At 44.1% G+C, this 17,742-nt stretch overlaps 1 protein-coding gene across 1 annotated transcript in view; it reads left to right on the forward strand.

Annotated features, from left to right (window-relative positions):
* The window catches only part of LOC149437061 (tumor necrosis factor receptor superfamily member 26-like), a 65,935-nt gene extending 48,398 nt beyond the window's left edge, over positions 1-17,537 (forward strand). The window contains exons 5-8 of the mRNA XM_089661184.1: positions 5,240-5,353; positions 8,201-8,220; positions 12,092-12,113; positions 13,443-17,537. Of these exons, the coding sequence (XP_089517310.1) occupies positions 5,240-5,353; positions 8,201-8,220; positions 12,092-12,113; positions 13,443-13,549 (263 nt within the window). The 3' untranslated portion in view covers positions 13,550-17,537. The remainder of the gene's footprint in view (positions 1-5,239; positions 5,354-8,200; positions 8,221-12,091; positions 12,114-13,442) is intronic.
* The last annotated feature ends 205 nt before the right edge of the window (positions 17,538-17,742 follow it).

Consider the following 17,742-nt stretch of genomic DNA (forward strand, 5'->3'; position numbering starts at 1 on the left):
GGTGAATCTATTGTTGCTGAGGGGTTAACTGTTGCTGGGAAGGATCTATTGCTGAGGGAGAGGTCTATTGATGCTGGCTGCTGGGAGATCTGTTGTTCCTCTTGTAGGTCTATTGTTGCTGGGGGGCATTTTGTTACTTTGGGATCTACTGTTGTGGGGGGGGGATTATTGTTGTTGATGGATCTATTATTGCTGCTTTGCTTGAGATCATTAACAAATTCCATACAAATTACTTAGCACAACAAAATGATACTTTGTTCTGTATTCAATAAAAGGGGTGGTACTGGGAGATGGGTAGGGGATGGAAACAAGGGATGGTGCTCAGAGGTAGGTAGTGGGTGGAACCCAGGGATGGTGCTCAGAGTTCGGTAGGGGGTGGAACTAAGGGATGGTGCCCAGAGGTCGGTAGGGGGTGGAACCAAGGGACGGTGCTTAGAAATGGCTAGGGGGTGGAACCAAGGGACAGTGCTCAGAGGTAAGTAGAGGGTGAAACCAAGGGTGGTGCTCAGAAGTGGGTAGGGGGTGGAACCAAGGGATGTTGCCCAGAGGTGGGTAGGGGATGGAATCAAAGGACTGTGCTCAGAGGTGGATAGGGGGTGGAACCAAGGGACGGTGCTCAGAGGTGGCTAGTGGGTGAAACCAAGGGATGGTGCTCAGAGGTGGGTAGGGGGTGGAACCAGGGGATGTTGCCCAGAGGTTGGTAGGGGGTGGAACCAAGGGACGGTGCTCAGAGGGACATAGGAGGTGGAATCAAGGGATGGTGGTCAGAAATGGATAGGGGGTGGAACCAAGGGACGGTGCTCAGAGGTATGTAGAGGCTGGAACCAAGGGATGGTGCTCAGAAGTGGGTAGGGGGTGTAAACAAGGGACGTTGCCCAGAGGTGGGTAGGGGATGGAATCAAAGGACTGTGCTCAGAGGTGGATAGTGGGTGGAACCAAGGGTTGGTGCTCAGAGGTGGGTAGGGGGTGGAACCTGGGGATGTTGCCTAGAGGTGGGTAGAGGGTGGAACTAAGGGACGGTGCTCAGAGGTATGTAGGTGGTGGAACCAAGGGATGGTGCTCAGAAGTAGGTAGGGGGTGGAATCAAGGAATGGTGCTCAGAGGTGGGTAGGGGGTGGAACCAAGGGACATTGCTCAGAGGTGGGTAGGGGGTGGAGCCAAGGGCCGTTGCTCAGAGGTGGGTAGGGGGTGGAACTTAGGGACGGTGCTCAGAGGTGCGTAGGGGGTGGAACCAAAGGATGTTGCTCAGAGGTGGGTAGGGAGTGTAAACAAGGGACGTTGCCCAGAGGTGGGTAGGGGATGGAATCAAAGGACTGTGCTCAGAGGTGGATAGTGGGTGGAACCAAGGGTTGGTGCTCAGAGGTGGGTAGGGGGTGGAACCAGGGGATGTTGCCTAGAGGTGGGTCGAGGGTGGAACTAAGGGACGGTGCTCAGAGGTATGTAGGTGGTGGAACCAAGGGATGGTGCTCAGAAGTAGGTAGGGGGTGGAATCAAGGAATGGTGCTCAGAGGTGGGTAGGGGGTGGAACCAAGGGACATTGCTCAGAGGTAAGTAGGGGGTGGAGCCAAGGGACGTTGCTCAGAGGTGGGTAGGGGGTGGAACTAAGGGACGGTGCTCAGAGGTGGCTAGTGGGTGGAACCAAGGGATGGTGCTCAGAGGTGGGTAGGGGGTGGAACTAAGGGACGTTGCCCAGAGGTGGGTAGGGGGTGAAACCAAGGGACGGTGTTCAGAGGTGTGTAGGGGGTGGAACCAAGGGATGTTGCTCAGAGGTGGGTAGGGAGTGGAACCAAGGGACTGTGCTCGAAGGTGGGTGGGGTGTGCAGACAAGAGGTGACTCATAAGTGGGGAGTTCCTGCACCTATTCTCTGGAAAAAAAAAAGCCCAGACTACAACATTCCCCTCTTCAGAAAACCTTCGGTAAACAACCCAGCCACATACAGTGTTTACATTAAAGTTAGTGGTTGGCGAATGTTAATCGGTGACTCAAGCAACGTGTATTGGAAACTCCCAAATGATGTGTGTCCTGTGGTTGATCCTGTTTTGGATGGACATATGTCCATATAGTTATAGGTGTTAACATGGCAGGGCAGCCCTTATCTTTTAATTATATACTACAGTTATATAAAGGGTGGTTACCACCAGGGGCAAACTGACAACTCATGGGGCCCCCGGGCAATAGGGGATCATGGGGCCCCTGTGTCCTTGCCCAAACTCAAAAAAGCCTATGAAAAAGGTACCAAGGGCATCTCATGGGGCCCCCTACTGACCCCGAGCCCTCGGGCATTGACTAGTTTCCAAATGGTCAGTCCACCCCTGGTTACCACTTTCCAGAGGCCTTCTGGGATATGGTAGAGGCCTGTAAAAAATCTACTGTATATGTTGACTATGGGGGTTATTTACTAAAACTGCATGGTGCAAATTCTGGTGCAGCTCTGCAGAGAAACCAATCAGCTTCCAAGTTTTATTGTCAAGGCTTAACTGAACAATCTGAAGTTGGAAGCTAATTGGCTCCCATGCACAGCTGTGCCAGATTCGGAGTGCTCCAGTTTTAGTAAATCTCTCACATGGCTTTGAAAGGTCAGAATACCCTGGAATTTCCCATTGGTAAAGGGAAAGCCCATCGGTTCCATTAAGTTGTGCAATGTCACCCCCTGCAGGTTAACTGGGATATTACAGGTTGGCTTTTAATAAAAAGAGTAAGCAATTTATTTAACCCCTTGCCCTCCTGAGGATCCCCCCCCCCCCCCCCCCCCCGTTCCTGACCAGGCCATTTTTTTGCGATACAGGGCTGTGTTACTTTAACTGACAATTGAGCTTTCTTTCGGTGGTATTTGATCACCTGTGCGGTTTTTATTTTTTGCGCTATAAAAAAAAAGATCGACAATTTTGAGATAAAAACAATATTTTTGACTTCTTCCTATTAAGCATGTCCAGTAAAAAAGAAAATTAAATGCAGGGCCCTGAGTTTAGTAACACTTTAACCACTTGCCCTCCAGAGGATTTACCCCCCTTCCTGACCAGGCCATTTTTGGTGCTGCGTTACTTTAACTGACAATTTCGCAGTCATGCAACACTTTACATAAATGAAATTTAGGTCAATTTTTCCCCACAAATGGAGCTTTCTTTCAGTGGTTTTTGATTGCTTGTGCGGTTTTTTTTTGCGCTATAAACAAAAAAATTTAAAAAAAAACAATATTTTTTACTTTTTGCTATAAAACATATCCAATAAAAAAAAATAAAAAAAATAAAATTTCATCATAAATTTAGGCCAGAATGTATTCTGCTCCGTGTCTTTGCTACAAAAAAAAACAATACGTGTAAATTAATTTGTTTATGTGAAAGTTATAGCATCTACAAATGGCGGTATAGATACTGGGATTTTTTTTTTTTTACTAGTAATGGCGGCGATCAGTGACTTATAGTGGGACTGCGGGACTGCAGCGGGCATTCTGACACTGGGGGAGAACTGACTTGGTGTCACTGACATCCCCAGTGACACCAATAGAGTGATCAGTGCTAATAAAAAGCACTGACACTGTACTAATGACACTGGGCAGGAAGGGATTAACATGCAGGGCAATCAAAGGGTTAACTGTGTGCTGTGTGTGTGTGTTCTTCACTGTAAGCACACTGCTTTGTATGACTCTGCTATGCAAAGCCATACAAAGCAGTGTGCAGGAGTTGACAAGGGAGAGATCTGTGTTGTTTATACAGAGTTCTCTCCCCCTTTGATAATTCTCGGAAATCGCCAGGTGCCGTCAGGGAATCACTGCCCGGGACCCAGTGATTGACAGCAAAGGCCGCGAATGGCAGCACCAGTATGGTGCACATGTGGCGCGCACATGCCTCCTACCCAGCACTGCAAAATCATTTATATATACGTGATTTTGCACACCCGTGCCGCTCTGTAGCAGTATTTCTGTTATAGGGCGGCGCGGAAGCAGTTAAAGAGTAACTTTTGCAGAAATAAACAACAACCCCCATTGGGTGATCAACATACATTGCAATATGCCAATGTGCAGACTGAATCTGAACGGGAGTGACTTTTTCATTATTATTCAGCTGATACACCTGCAGTGCTCTATTGAAGAAAGCGCCAAGGTCTGCATCCCTTTAGAAGTGATTATTCCTAATCACGTAATCGCCAAAAATAAAATTTATGTTGCAGAGGATGCCTAAAACCTGACTTGTATCTAAGTGCAGACTTCTGGGAGAATCAGTGAGCCAATCACTCAAGCAGGAAATTACTTTTTTTTTTCCTTTATGAAAGTGGTGCAAGTATCTAAACCTGACCAGCCTCTTGCAGTCCACAGTTCAGCAGAGCTTAGGCTACTAGAAGGAGAAGCAGCACAGGTAGACAGTTGTGTTCCAGTGGAAGGAGTATGCTGATGGTAGAAGAGAGCCAGTGGTGTATGTAGGTTTTGTGCTACCCTAGGCCACACAAAAATTGCCCCCCCCCCCTTCCTGTGGAGAGAGCATGACACCGACCAATGCCACCCCACCCCCCCATGGGGGAGAGAGCCAGAGACATTGACCAACAACACCCCCCCCCCCCAAGACAGCCTTCCACTACCTCTGCCCCCCATATACCACCTTCCCCACCCAGCGAGAGAGACACTCGCCTTCACAGCTCAGAACATCCTCCGGAATGAGAGTCGGGCTCTGAATACACCATCAACCAACCCTCAGCCTCTCTCAGATCCCACCTGATCCCCATGTCGCGTGTGTCCCTTCTTCAGTCCCTTCTTCCAGGGGGCAGTGCTGCCCCTCTGAAAAATGCCGCCCTAGGCAAATGCCTTGTTTGCCTTGTGGTAAACGCCCCTGGACAGAGAGATGAGGTCATCAGTATCCTTCTACTTTTTTCACTGTCCAATCAAAGGGTGGGGGAGGGACAAGACATGTACATTTTAGTGATCTGAAGCAGAGAAACATCAGGTCTCCTGCCCTCCTAGGCAGAGCTGTACTGTGGGACAGAGCTGTGTAAATCTCATCTCTTTGGCAGGCAAAACAGCTCTCTTATACAGTATGTCATTCATTTTTGTATTTGGCTGGTTGCCTAGATGCCAGCTCTACTTTTTTTATCTAAATATGAATTTCTGTTACAGTACCTGATGGTCTATATCCATCCTTTTATAGTTTGTATTTACAATGTAGATTCCCTGTGTGACAGGTGCTCTTTGATATCATGGCAGCCTCTATGTAATGGATAACCGGTCTCTCTTTTGGCCTCTCTCCATAGATTATCCTCCATGGGTCATCCCCGTCATCGTCGTTGTCGCAGTGTTCACAGTGCTCGTTACTTTGTCAATGATATTCCTATATCGCAACAAGTCCAACATCTTGGAGAAGCTTGGTGAGTAGACCCACGACTCACTAGAAAGGTCTATTATAGATATAGTTATGTGTTTATGGATGTCATAGATCTGTGTTTTGGTGTAGAGATGAGGATCCCATTGTCCTGGGCCATTCATTTCATTTATTTAGGTAAGTAAAATTTTAAAATGAAAGGGTTTTCAAACCCAAGAACAAAAATGAAATACACTATATTGCCAAAAGTATTGGGCTGGCTGCCTGCCTTTCCACGCACATGAATTTTAATGGCCCCCCAGTCTTAGTCCGTAGGGTTCAATATTGAGTTGGCCCCGCCCTTTGCAGCTATAACAGCTTCAACTCTTCTGGGAAGGCCGTCCACAAGGTTTAGGAGGGTGTCTATGGGAAGGTTGGACCATTCTTCCAGAAGCACATTTGTGAGGTCAGGCACTGATGTCGGGGGAGGAGGCCTGGCTCGCAGTCTCCGCTCTAATTCATCCCAAAGGTGTTCTATGGGGTTGAGTTCAGGACTCTGTGCAGGCCAGTCAAGTTCCTCTACCCCAAACTGGCTCCTCCAGGTCTTTATGGACCATTCTTTGTGCACTGGTGCGCAGTCATGTTGGAACAGGAAGGGGCTATCCCCAAACTCTTCCCACAAAGTTGGGAGCATGAAACTGTCCAAAATGTCTTGGTATGATGACTCCTTAAGAGTTTCCTTCACTGGAACTAGGGGGCCAAGCCCAACCCCTGAAAAACAACCCCACACCATAATCCCCCCTCCACCAAACTACACTTGGCACAACGCAGTCAGGCAAGTACCGTTCTCCTGGCAACCACCAAAACCAGACAGGGCCACCGGATTGACAGAGAAACGTGATTGGTCACTCCAGAGAACACGTCTCCGCTGCTCTAGAGTCCAGTGGAGGCATGCTTTACACCACGGCAGCCGACGCTTTGCATTGCACTTGGTGATGTAAGGCTTGCATGCAGATGCTCGGCCATGGAAACCCATTCCATGAAGCTCTCTACACACTGTTGTTGGGCTCATCTGAAGGCCACACCAAGTTTGGAGGTATTTAGCTATTGACTCTGCAGACAGTTGGTGACTTCTGCGCACTGTGCACTTCAGCATGCGCTGACCCCGCCCTGTCATGTGACGTGGCCTACCACTTGGTGGCTGAGTTGCTGTTGTTCCCAGTTGCTTCCACTTTGTTATAATCCCACTAACAGTTGAGCGTGGAATATTTAGTAGCCAGGAAATGTCACGGATGGACTTATTGCCCAGGTGACCACCTATCACGGGACCACGCTTGGAGTCACTGAGCTCCTGAGAGTGACCCATTCTTTCACCAATGTTTGTAGAAGCAGTCTGCATGCCTAGGGGCTTGATTTTATATACCTGTGGCCATAGAGGTGATTGGAAAACCTGAATCACATGATTGGGAGGGCGGGGCCAATACTTTTGGCAATATAGTGTATATTTCAGCTTACCAGTCCTTAGATGTGGTAGCTGCCTTAGTTTTCCTTTTTCAGGCTAAGAACAGTTTCAGCACGTATAGAAAAATACCTGTTGACCTAGCCATAAATGCAATGCCCTTGTATAAACTACACCCCCTCCCCCCATGTAATGGAGATGAATAGAGAAAGACCTGTTTGTAATCCATATCAGGAGGTCAGGAGAGCATATTAGGCTGCTAACCATGGCTCTCTGCATAAATTGTGATTTTATTAATTATTATGTGTTACTTTGATTGTCTTTGTGATCCAAGGCGCCTAATATAGCAGCACCTAGACGCACAAATACATAGGCATGTGAATGTTTCATTCACCTAAATCAGCCTTTCTCAATCTTTTATCCCAGAGGAACCCCTAATATAATTTTCGGGTCTCAGGGAACTCCATATAAAACCAATTCATTAGGGGTCAATGGCAAAAACGCCCCTTACATTGGTGTTCAAAATGACACCCTAAGGCCCTGTTTACATGGGTGGCAAGGGGGTGCTAAAAATAGGAAGTTGAACTGTGGTTGTGACCCCTCCCCCAAAGCCACTGTTCTACAACCCTCTAAAAAGTAATCCACTGTGGTGTAAATGAGGCCCTGTAGACAGCTGAAAAGATAACTAGTATCATGTTGTTGGCGTTGCCACGTGGCGATGGTCTTGGATCCATAAGGGCATCATTATTATAATTTTTGTTATTATACAGGATTTATGGCGGCAACACTTTGCTCAGCGCTTTACAATATAAAGGGAGACAATACAGCAACAATACAGTTCAATACAGAAGGAATAGGAGGGCCCTGCTCATAAACCTTACAGTCTAAAGGGATGGGGGAGATGGTACAAAAGGTAATATCTGCGGGGGATGATCTGGTGGAGGTGACTCAAGTACAGTTTTTAGGTGGAGGTGGGGTAGACTTCCCTGAAAAAAAGGTAGAAAGGGTAGGAGCTGACCAGACATACTTGGGTAGGGAGTTCCAGGGGATGGGAGGGTTCTGGAGAAGTCCTGGAGGTGAGCATGAGAAGAGGTGACCAAGGAACTAGAGAACCGGAGGTCATGGAAGGAGTAGAAAGGACTATTCGGGCAATATCTGCAGATGATGTAGCATCATCCATTAAGAGGTCGACCACAGGAGCCGCTAGGAACCTCTGGAGGAACAATGGCAGATCCAAACAATTGAAGTCCTTTTCAAATCTGAAAGAGCCAGGAAAGAAGCAATACAAGGATCAAGTTCCAACCAAGAAGATCCATCCAAAGCCGGGCATCAGAGATGACCCAGGCATCGTTGTCTTATGTTGTCTTAGCCTTTATTATTAGGTGTATACATTGTTTCCATGGGTATTACTGTAAATATCCATTTTTTAACAATCTTATTTTCTTTGTTTTCCAGGTTGCATGACTAAAGTCAAGGTAAGATTTTTCCTGTGCAGTAACAATAAATATCGGCATATAGAATCTGAGGGCCCTTGTGCTTGGGATTTGTCTTCAACATACCTAAGTGCACCTGTCACCTCCACCTAGTACGTTGCTTAATACTGAACTTCAGGCATGCCGGTATACTTATACTGTACAGAGATAAAGTACATGCTGGGTTTACAGATATTTCAACTGCCTAAAGATTTGTATTTCTGTACATTCAGTCCTGAGATAAAGTCCTGGCACATTCAACTTGAAGACATGACTTTGCGCTATTGCAGACGAAAAAGGCAAGTAGGTCCCCATATGGAAGAAAAATATATTTGAAATATATTTGAAATATATTCTTCCCAAATATATTGCCAAATACTACAATCTTGGCCATATTCAATATATTTCAAAATATATTTCAATAGGTTAAAAAAAAAAAAAAAAATATATATATATATATAATATATATATATACATATACAGTTGCAAGAAAAAGTATGTGAACCCCTTGGGATTACGTGGAGTTTTGCATGAATTGGGCATAAAATGTGCTCTGAACGTCATCTAAGTCACAACAATAGAAGAACACAGTCTGCTGAACATAATACTACACAAACATTAGATGTTGCCATGGTTTAATTGCACATAACATGTAAACATTCACAGTGCAGGGAGGAAAAAGTATGTGAGGCCCTAGCTTAATGACTTCTCCCAGAGCTAATTGGAGCCAGGAGTGAGCCAACCTTGACTCCAATTAGTGTGATGATATTGGATGTGTTGCTGACAGCTGTCCTACCCTTAAAAAACACACACCTGTTTTGGGTTTACTGGTTTCAAGAAGCACTGTCTGATGTGAACCGTGCCTTGCAGAAAAGAGCTCTCAGAAGACCTACGATCAAGAATTGTTGACTTGCATGAAGCTGGAAAGGGTTACAAAAGTATCTGCAAAAGCCTTGATGTTCATGTGTTCACGGTAAGACAGACTGTCTACAAATGGAGAAAGTTTAGCACTGTTGCTACTCTCCCTAGACGTGGTCGTCCTGTAAAAATGACTGCAAGAGCACAGCGCAGAATGCTGCATGAGGTAAAGAAGAATCCCAGAGTGTCAGCTAAAGACCTACAGAAATCTCTGGCACATGCTAACATTTTTGTTGACACATCTACAATAAGGAAAACATTAAACAAGAATGGAGTACATGGGAGGACACCACGGAGGAAGCCATTGCTGTCCAAAAAGAATATTGCAGCACGTTTGAAGTTTGCAAAAGAGCACCTGGATGTTCCACAGCACTACTGGCAAAATATACTGTGGACAGATGAAACCAAGATTGAGTTGTTTGGGAAGAACACACAACACTATGTGTGGAGAAAAAAAGGCACAGCACACCAACATCAAAACCTCATCCCCACTGTGAAACATGGCGGAGGGAGCATCATGGTTTGGGGCTGCTTTGCTGCCTCAGGGCCTGGACGGATTGTTGTCATTGATGGGAAAATGAATTCCAGAGTTTATCAAGACATTTTGCAGGAAAACGTACGACCATCTGTCCGCCAACTGAAGCTCCGCAGAGGATGGGTGATGCAACAGGACAATGACCCAAAGCATACAAGTCATTCAAGGAGTGGTCCAAAATGACTCCAGATCGTTGTGCAGGTCTGATCTGCAACTACAGGAAACGTTTGGTTGAGGTTATTGATGCCAAAGGAGGGTCAACCAGTTATTAAGTCCAAAGGTTCACATACTTTTTCCTCCCTGCACTGTGAATGTTTACATGTTATGTGCAATTAAACTATGGCAACATCTAATGTTTGTGTAGTATTATGTTCAGCAGACTGTGTTCTTCTATTGTTGTGACTTAGATGAAGTTCAGAGCACATTTTATGCCCAATTCATGCAAAACTCCACGTAATCCCAAGGGGTTCACATACTTTTTCTTGCAACTGTATATATATATATATACTCTGCATGTTGACATGCGCTTTTATTACAAAATATATGAACAATATTTTTAAAAATACATTTCAAATATACTGTATGTCTTTAAAAATACAAATCAAATTTTTGGAATGCATTTACAAATATATGTAACTATGACTTTTTTATATGTTAAAAAAAAGCTGAAGGATATATTTAAAAAAATATATTTTTTAGATATATTCTTCAGATTTTTTTAACATATAAAAAAGGTCATTTTAACATAAATTTTTACATATACTTGTAAATGCATTACAAAAATGTAGATTTGTATTTTTAAATGAGTTTTTTATGTTAAAAAAAGCTGAAGAATATATTTAAAAAAATATATTTCTAAAAATATATATTTTTAAAATATATTCTTCAGATTTTTTTTAACATATAAAAAAAGTCATTTTAACATATATTTTTACTTATATTTGTAAATGCATTCCAAAAATGTAGATTTGTATTTTTAAAGACATACAGTATATTTGAAATGTATTTTTAACCCCTTCACGTTGGCGCCTCCCGGCCCTTTAAAGGTTCCAGAAGCCGGGAGATGGGGTTTAGGGTCATGCGCCGTCACATGATCAGGAAAGAGGAGATCAGGACCTTTCCGTGGGTACCGGACATGTGTGCTGAGAGCGCGCAGGGCGCGCGCTCTCGGCACATATGTCCTTTTTTAATAGAACGCAAATGTGCGGCCGCTCGGCGTCTAGGCCCAGACGCCGGGAGGCCGCACATTTGTGTGTGACCGGAGGTTAAAAATATTTTTCATATATTTTATAATAAAAACGCATTTCAACCTGCAGTGTGTGTATATATATATATATATATATATATATATATATATATATACTTATTTATTGAAATACATTTTGAAATATATTGAATATGGTCAAAATTGTAGTATTTCAAATACACGACAATATATTTGGGAAGAATATTTTTATAATATATTTCAAATATATTTTTCTTCCATGTGGGTCTTGTCCATGCTTCCAGCTTTTTAAATGGACAACGAAGGCGAAGCAGCAGACTGATGGGCTCATCTTTCTGTCACTCTGCTGTCTCCTTCTATTAGCGTGTTATTACTTGTTAGCACATGAGCACTGAGGCACAACTGAATGGCTCCTTGTGCTGCTTCTCCCTCTCTTAGTCTGAGCTCTGCTGCACAAAGATTGAGGGAGGCTGATACCAAGGTAGAACAAGCAACACAGAAGTTGCAATTTTATATATATAGATAGATAGTATATGCTCCAGGAGGAGTCAATTCCCCGAGTACAGTCCCCTCCCTTCTTCATTGCCCTCTCCTCTTCTGGGAGTGTCCGGTTACTATAAAACAACAGATATAAAACAACAGCCTGGCGCATTACCTTCGTAAACGCTTTAGTAAATAAATGAAAGTAATATACTCCCAATGTATTAATATCTTACACAATATATATGTCATTACTCACAGTAATGTACTTCTTCAGGGCTCTGAGAAAGAGGGGCTGCCCCTTGAAACCCGTTAGCCATATTGGACGCTAAAGGGTCTTACTGTGCTGCAAGCTAAGCGCTTGCGGATCTGGCAACCGTCGCATCTTGATTAATTGATATGCCTGTTAACAATACTGTCTGTGCTGGCCCAGCTCCTTGGTACCTCCCCTCACCTCCCTATATAATCTTTTATGTAGCTGCCGGGGGAGGACTAAAGGGGAATCCTATAGTGTGTCACTTGAATGACACCTCTGAGTCTTCTGGGGCTGCTGACATCACATTAAAGATGGTGGCACCCAGTCTCGGGCATTCGGACGAAAAAACAATAAATGCAACTGTGATCTTATTGAAAGATATATTCTCTATAAATAAAATTTTTATAAACTCAAGTTAAGCAATTTTCTAAAATCTTTTCCTTTTTATCTTTCTCTCCAGAAACCTCTGCCTGAGAGTGCAGGTAAGCAATTAGAACAGCTTCTACATCCTTGAGCCAAGGATTAAAGCCCGGCTAAGGTCCAAGGATATAGCTGAGCAGTCAGACAGACATTGGACTTGACAGCCTGTATTTCCAAAGCCTTACCCCTAACTGTTCTGACTCAGCAGGAGGTGTATCTGCAGAGAGACCGCTGCTTCCAAAGAGAGAGCAAAGGTCCTTCTCTGCTTTGGCCACCTAGAAGGCTTTGGAGAACTTTAGTCTTGATGCCTCCAGAATGTATGTAGTTGACTGAAACCAAAAGTTCAGTTGGACTTTACTCATTTCCTTCCATGCATGACACCCATTGGTACCTGCAGCATGGCCAAATGTCAGCTGTTCTGAATAGGCACTTTAGATAGCCTGCTCCCTCCTTCCCCCTCACATGCTTATTGGCCCACAAATATTTTGGGCTGCTTTCTTGGCCAGTAAATGTATGAGGTCGGAGGGGTCAGGCTGGTTCCCTCGCTACAAGAAAGTGGCGGAGGTTTGCATGTTCAGTGTGGGCAGCTTTTGGCAAAAGCAGATGGGAATGAAAGTTGCTGCACCACAACCTGCCCACCTGTTTTTTGTCACTTTATCCCCTTCCCGCCCAGCCTGGTGGCCCTTTAAAAAGCTCTGAATGCCTGGAGGGTACGAAGGATTGGCGATCATATGACCGCTGTAATTGACTGACATAGTGGTCACATGATCAGGAGCTGGTCCATTCAACTTATGATCATTAGTGGGGGCCAGGAGCTGTCTCTGTGCTGGTGAGCAAACGCTCAGCACAGAAACTTTGCCTGCACAGTGGACATTAATGTCCACCCTTTTGCTGAGCACATATGTGCTAAGTGGGTGGCAACAGGTTAAATGGAGACTGTGAGCATGGGCATACAGGAGCCTGTGAGCATGGGCATACAGGAGCCTGTGAGCATGGGCATACAGGAGCCTGTGAGCATGGGCATACAGGAGCCTGTGAGCATGGGCATATAGGAGCCTGTGAGCATGGGCATATAGGAGCTGCAAATACGGACTTGGTTGACAGGCTGTCATCCAAGTTCTTCCTTCATTATCTATTCACTGATTTATATAAAGCATGCAGGACAGAAGTTCAGCCATTTCAGACTTCACTTGCTGCATGCTTGTTCTTGATCCATGGCTTACTAGACATAGAAGCCTGGGCCAGGATGATGGACCTGCTTTGAAAAGCATGTCAACAGTGACAACACTGTCTCCTCTATCCTCAAAGGTGTCCTCCAAGATTTCATTGACTTATCAGTTGATTCCACCTATTCTCCCCTTACGTTACATCTCTTCTACTCTGTTGTACAGGTTTGGAAGTCAATTTCCCCCCACCCATAACCCAAAATCCCCAACAAGAGCTGCGCTTCCCCATGGAAGAGACTGATCCATTGCAAAGTTTTGAGTATGCCCCCTGAACTCTGTACCCTAGTACCCCATCTGAGCGTCAGACATCACTCTTATCAGCCAAGACTGGGCTGCTTCTATCCCCGGGGTCAAGTCGGAGCTGCTGCTTTGCACCCTCAAGCCACTGTAAGGTGTGTCTACAGTAAAGTGGAACTTGTGCAAGAAGCAATAGGCAGCTTTGAAGGCACCTCTATCCTCCTACAATGCAGTAATGTGACTACACCATACCCAGCTTCCTGTCTCCAAAGATCATGGAAAAAAAAGTTGACATGGCTGCCATGATGGTCTTACTTCTCTGGATACATAGTCATGTGGCTGCAAAGCATGGCCCCAAATTGACAATATCTTGGAAGCATGGGGAAAACCAAGACCACAGCTGCCTTCTTTCTTCAGTGTTATCCTTCAGAAGATCTACTCTTCTTTGTACAAGGGAATATGGGAAGAACTATTGACATAGCAGGCATGACAGATTAATACTCCTGCATGATAATGGTTTTCTCTTGAGGCCAGTAATGTGGAAGAGCTATATAAATGCTACAAGATCGTTCTCTGCTATGTTTCCTAAGTGTGTGTTGCAGCAGAGGAGGTCCATCTACCACCATCACCATTCTGGTCTTCGGTAACCCAACTTGCTGTGTTGACTTTTGCTCCTTCTTCCCCTATAGCCAGCTATCCCCCAACCTCTACTCAGCACACACTACCTGTCTCTGCAGGACAAGAGCCAACTTACTGGACAGTGGTTGGTAAATGAACAAACTAATGGACCTCTGGATTCAACACAGATGTGAAAACAGTAATTTGGAGTGAAGCTCAGTTGCGGTAATGAAGTATGAACTGTGTGATACCAATCTAGACCTTAATCTCAAGTTTGCTTTATGGAACATTAAGCTTGTGAAACCCTCCAGCTCAATTATCCATATGGTAGAGGGATGAAAAAAACTATACAGGTTATGGTGAGAATAGGCTACAAGAATCAAACTATTAATATAATACATACTATTTGTTTTTTTCGCTCTGCAGTGCAGTGTGCATACTTGAAACTAACACCAGGTGCAATTAAAAAGTGAGCACACAAAACAGTGCCCAGGATGTAACACATGTTCCTCCTCCAAAGAGAAAGAACCCTGGACCTGATCCCCATGCAGTGCAAGACTCCTAAGGGGACTGAGGTACTTGTGGTCCATCTGGTTGAAGCCAGGTGGACCCCATTCTTCAGGCAACCTGCCAGAGCAAGGTCCACCCAGGGTGGTGCTCCCCCAAAGGGGAAGAACCTGACCATAAAGCCAAGTCCCCCCCAGATTTGTAGGGCACATCCAAGAACCTTCTCCTTACCAATCAGAAGTGAGTAAAGTTCATATGTGCTAATATAGCCTAGTATTAAATATACATTTACTGTGCTATGTACTGATATAGTTGGAGGTTTTTTTTTAATACTTTAGTCCAGGGGTCTCCAAACTTTCTAAACAAAGGACTTAATTACTGTCCTTCAAACTTTATGGGGGCCAGGCTGTAGCCAGTGAGAGAAGAAAGTGCCCTGGTGTCAGTGGGAGTAAACCATGCCCTATCACTATATTAGGGGGAGTAATGGTGCCCCTACGTTATTATCGATGGGAGGAAAAGTGCTCCATAATTGGCATCAGTGGGAGGATTAGTGCCCCATCATTGGTGTCAGTGGAAGGAATAGTGACCCATCATTGGTGTCACTGGAAGGAATAGTGCCCCATCATTACTGTCATTGGGAGGAATAGTGCCCCATCATTACTGTCATTGGGAGGAATAGTGCCCCATCATTGTTGTCAGTGGAAGGAATAGTGATCCATCATTGGTAATAGTGCGTGGAATAGTGCTCCATCTTTGGTATTAGGAGGCGTAATAGTGCCCCTTCATTGGTATCAGTGGAAGGAATAGTGCCCCATCATTGGTGTCAGTGGGAGGAATAGTGCCCCATCATTGGTATCAGTGGAAGGAATAGTGCCACATCATTGGTGTCAGTGGGAGGAATAGTGCCCCATCATTGGTGTCAGTGGGAGGAATAGTGTCCCATCACTGGAGTCAGTGGGAGGAATAGTGCCCCATCATTGGTATCAATGGGAGGAATAGTGCCCCATCACTGGAGTCAGTGGGAGGAATAGTGCCCCATCATTGGTATCAGTGGGAGGAATAGAGCCCAATCATTGGTGTCAGTGGGAGGAATAGTGTCCCATCATTGGTGTCAGTGGGAAGAAAAGGGTCCCATCATTGGTGTCAGTGGGAGGAATAGTGTCCCATCACTGGTGTCAGTGGGAGGAACAGTGTCCCATCATTGGTATCAATGGCAGGAATAGTGTCCCATCATTGGTGTCAGTGGGAGGAATAGTGTCCCATCATTGGTGTCAGTGGGAGGAATAGTGTCCCATCATTGGTGTCAGTGGGAGGAATAGTGACCCATCATTGGTGTCAGTGAGAGGACTAATGCCCCACTGTCAGTGTCAGGAACTAAGCCCCATTGTTCCTGACAGTGGAGGGAATTATGCCCTAAGGACTATATAAAAGCAAGTGAAGGGCCACAGTTTGAAGACCACTGCTTTAGATCCTGCTCACCATAACCTGTATGGTTACATTGTCTCATTGGGTCTCAAGCCCTACTCTATAGAAGCCATGCACTGCGCTGATGATGGCTGAAAACCCTGAAACAGCTGTATGTAGTCTGAAATAAATGGCTCTATAATGTGAGGATACATTTGCACTATACACCGGCGGTTTCTCTATGTGCCTTTGGCTGTTAGGCATGGCTCTGCTCAATGTCCTGAAATGTGGAACGTCCCTCTTATTGTTGGAATATGTGATGAAATGAGACATGCAAACACCTTTTGGTAAAGGAAACAGCGCACAGAAAGGAAAGGATACACCTCAACTCTGGATCATAAGATGAACTTATAATACTTATTGTCTCAATATACTACTGTTTTCCATGGACAAATATCTCTCCTGTTTTGTAGCATCTAATACAGACAGTTTTATATTTTTTTTTTTCTTGTTCTTTTTATTTATCTTTTATTTTTTTATTATGCGTTGTCCTTCAAGAGTGAAGGGAAGAAGGACGGGCGCAGGGGATGCATGGAGAAGTCGGAAGACTCTTTGGGAATTTACTAAACCTGGAGAGTGCAAAATCTGGTGCAGCTGTGCATAGTAGCCAGTCCGCTTCTAACAACAGCTTGTTCAATTAAAAAAAAAATAAATTGAATAACTCAAGAGCTAACTATGGTGAAATAAAAACAAAAAATGACAATTAAATACTGTAGCCGCTAGTGCACACAACCCATGTCTCAGTGGGGCAAATTATACAATCATAATGTGAAGCGAAAAAATGCTGCGCTGCATGAAACAATGGCACAACCCATTATATAACCAAAAAACAAAGTATATATTATTATTATTATTATAAAGGATTTACTATAAATATATATATATATATATATATATATAAATAAATCTTGTTTAATATATAAATATATATATTAGAAGAAAAAGTAAAAAAAATTAATATTTAAATTAAAAAATAAATAAATATATATATATATATATATATATATATATATATATATATATATATATGTAAAAACAAAAACCACACAAAAAATAAAAAATAAAGAATATTTTTAAGTATGAATCAAACAAAAGTCATTCAAAAAATCAAGTTCAGTCAATAAAGTATTCATTCAGTGAACCCTCCTTTGGATAACGAAAAACATGTGCATCTGTCATCAATTCCCATGCAAAGGCATTCAGTTCAATTACGTTTTGACAATAAAAACTAGAAGCGGATTGGCTTCTATGCAGAGCTGCACCAGATTTTGCTCTCTCCAGTTTTAGTAAATCTCCCCCTTTGGGTTATTTTTATTAAAAAACACAGAGCTGTTAACTGATTGAAACTGCTTGTAAATTGGTTCTGTATGAATGGGGCAAAAATAAATATTTCCAGGCTATATGCTCTGCAATTCCCTGCAGGAGCAAATTGGATCATGCGTTGCTGGTTTTTTTTTTGCCTTCCTCTGGATCAACTGTGGGTATAGGATTATGAGGGGTCGTCGGCATGCAACCTATACGGGGTGACACTGGACCCGCTCCACGAAAAGGTAAGTTGTAAAGCAAGCCGACAATCTCCGCACGATGGATCGGATCTGCGGATTGGGGAGCATAATGGATGGGACTCTGATCTGCGGGG

This window comes from Staurois parvus, unplaced genomic scaffold, assembly GCF_062004578.1.
Source record: "Staurois parvus isolate SC_StPar_1 unplaced genomic scaffold, SC_StPar_1.0 ptg001321l, whole genome shotgun sequence".
In the NCBI taxonomy this organism is placed as follows: Eukaryota; Metazoa; Chordata; class Amphibia; order Anura; family Ranidae; genus Staurois; species Staurois parvus.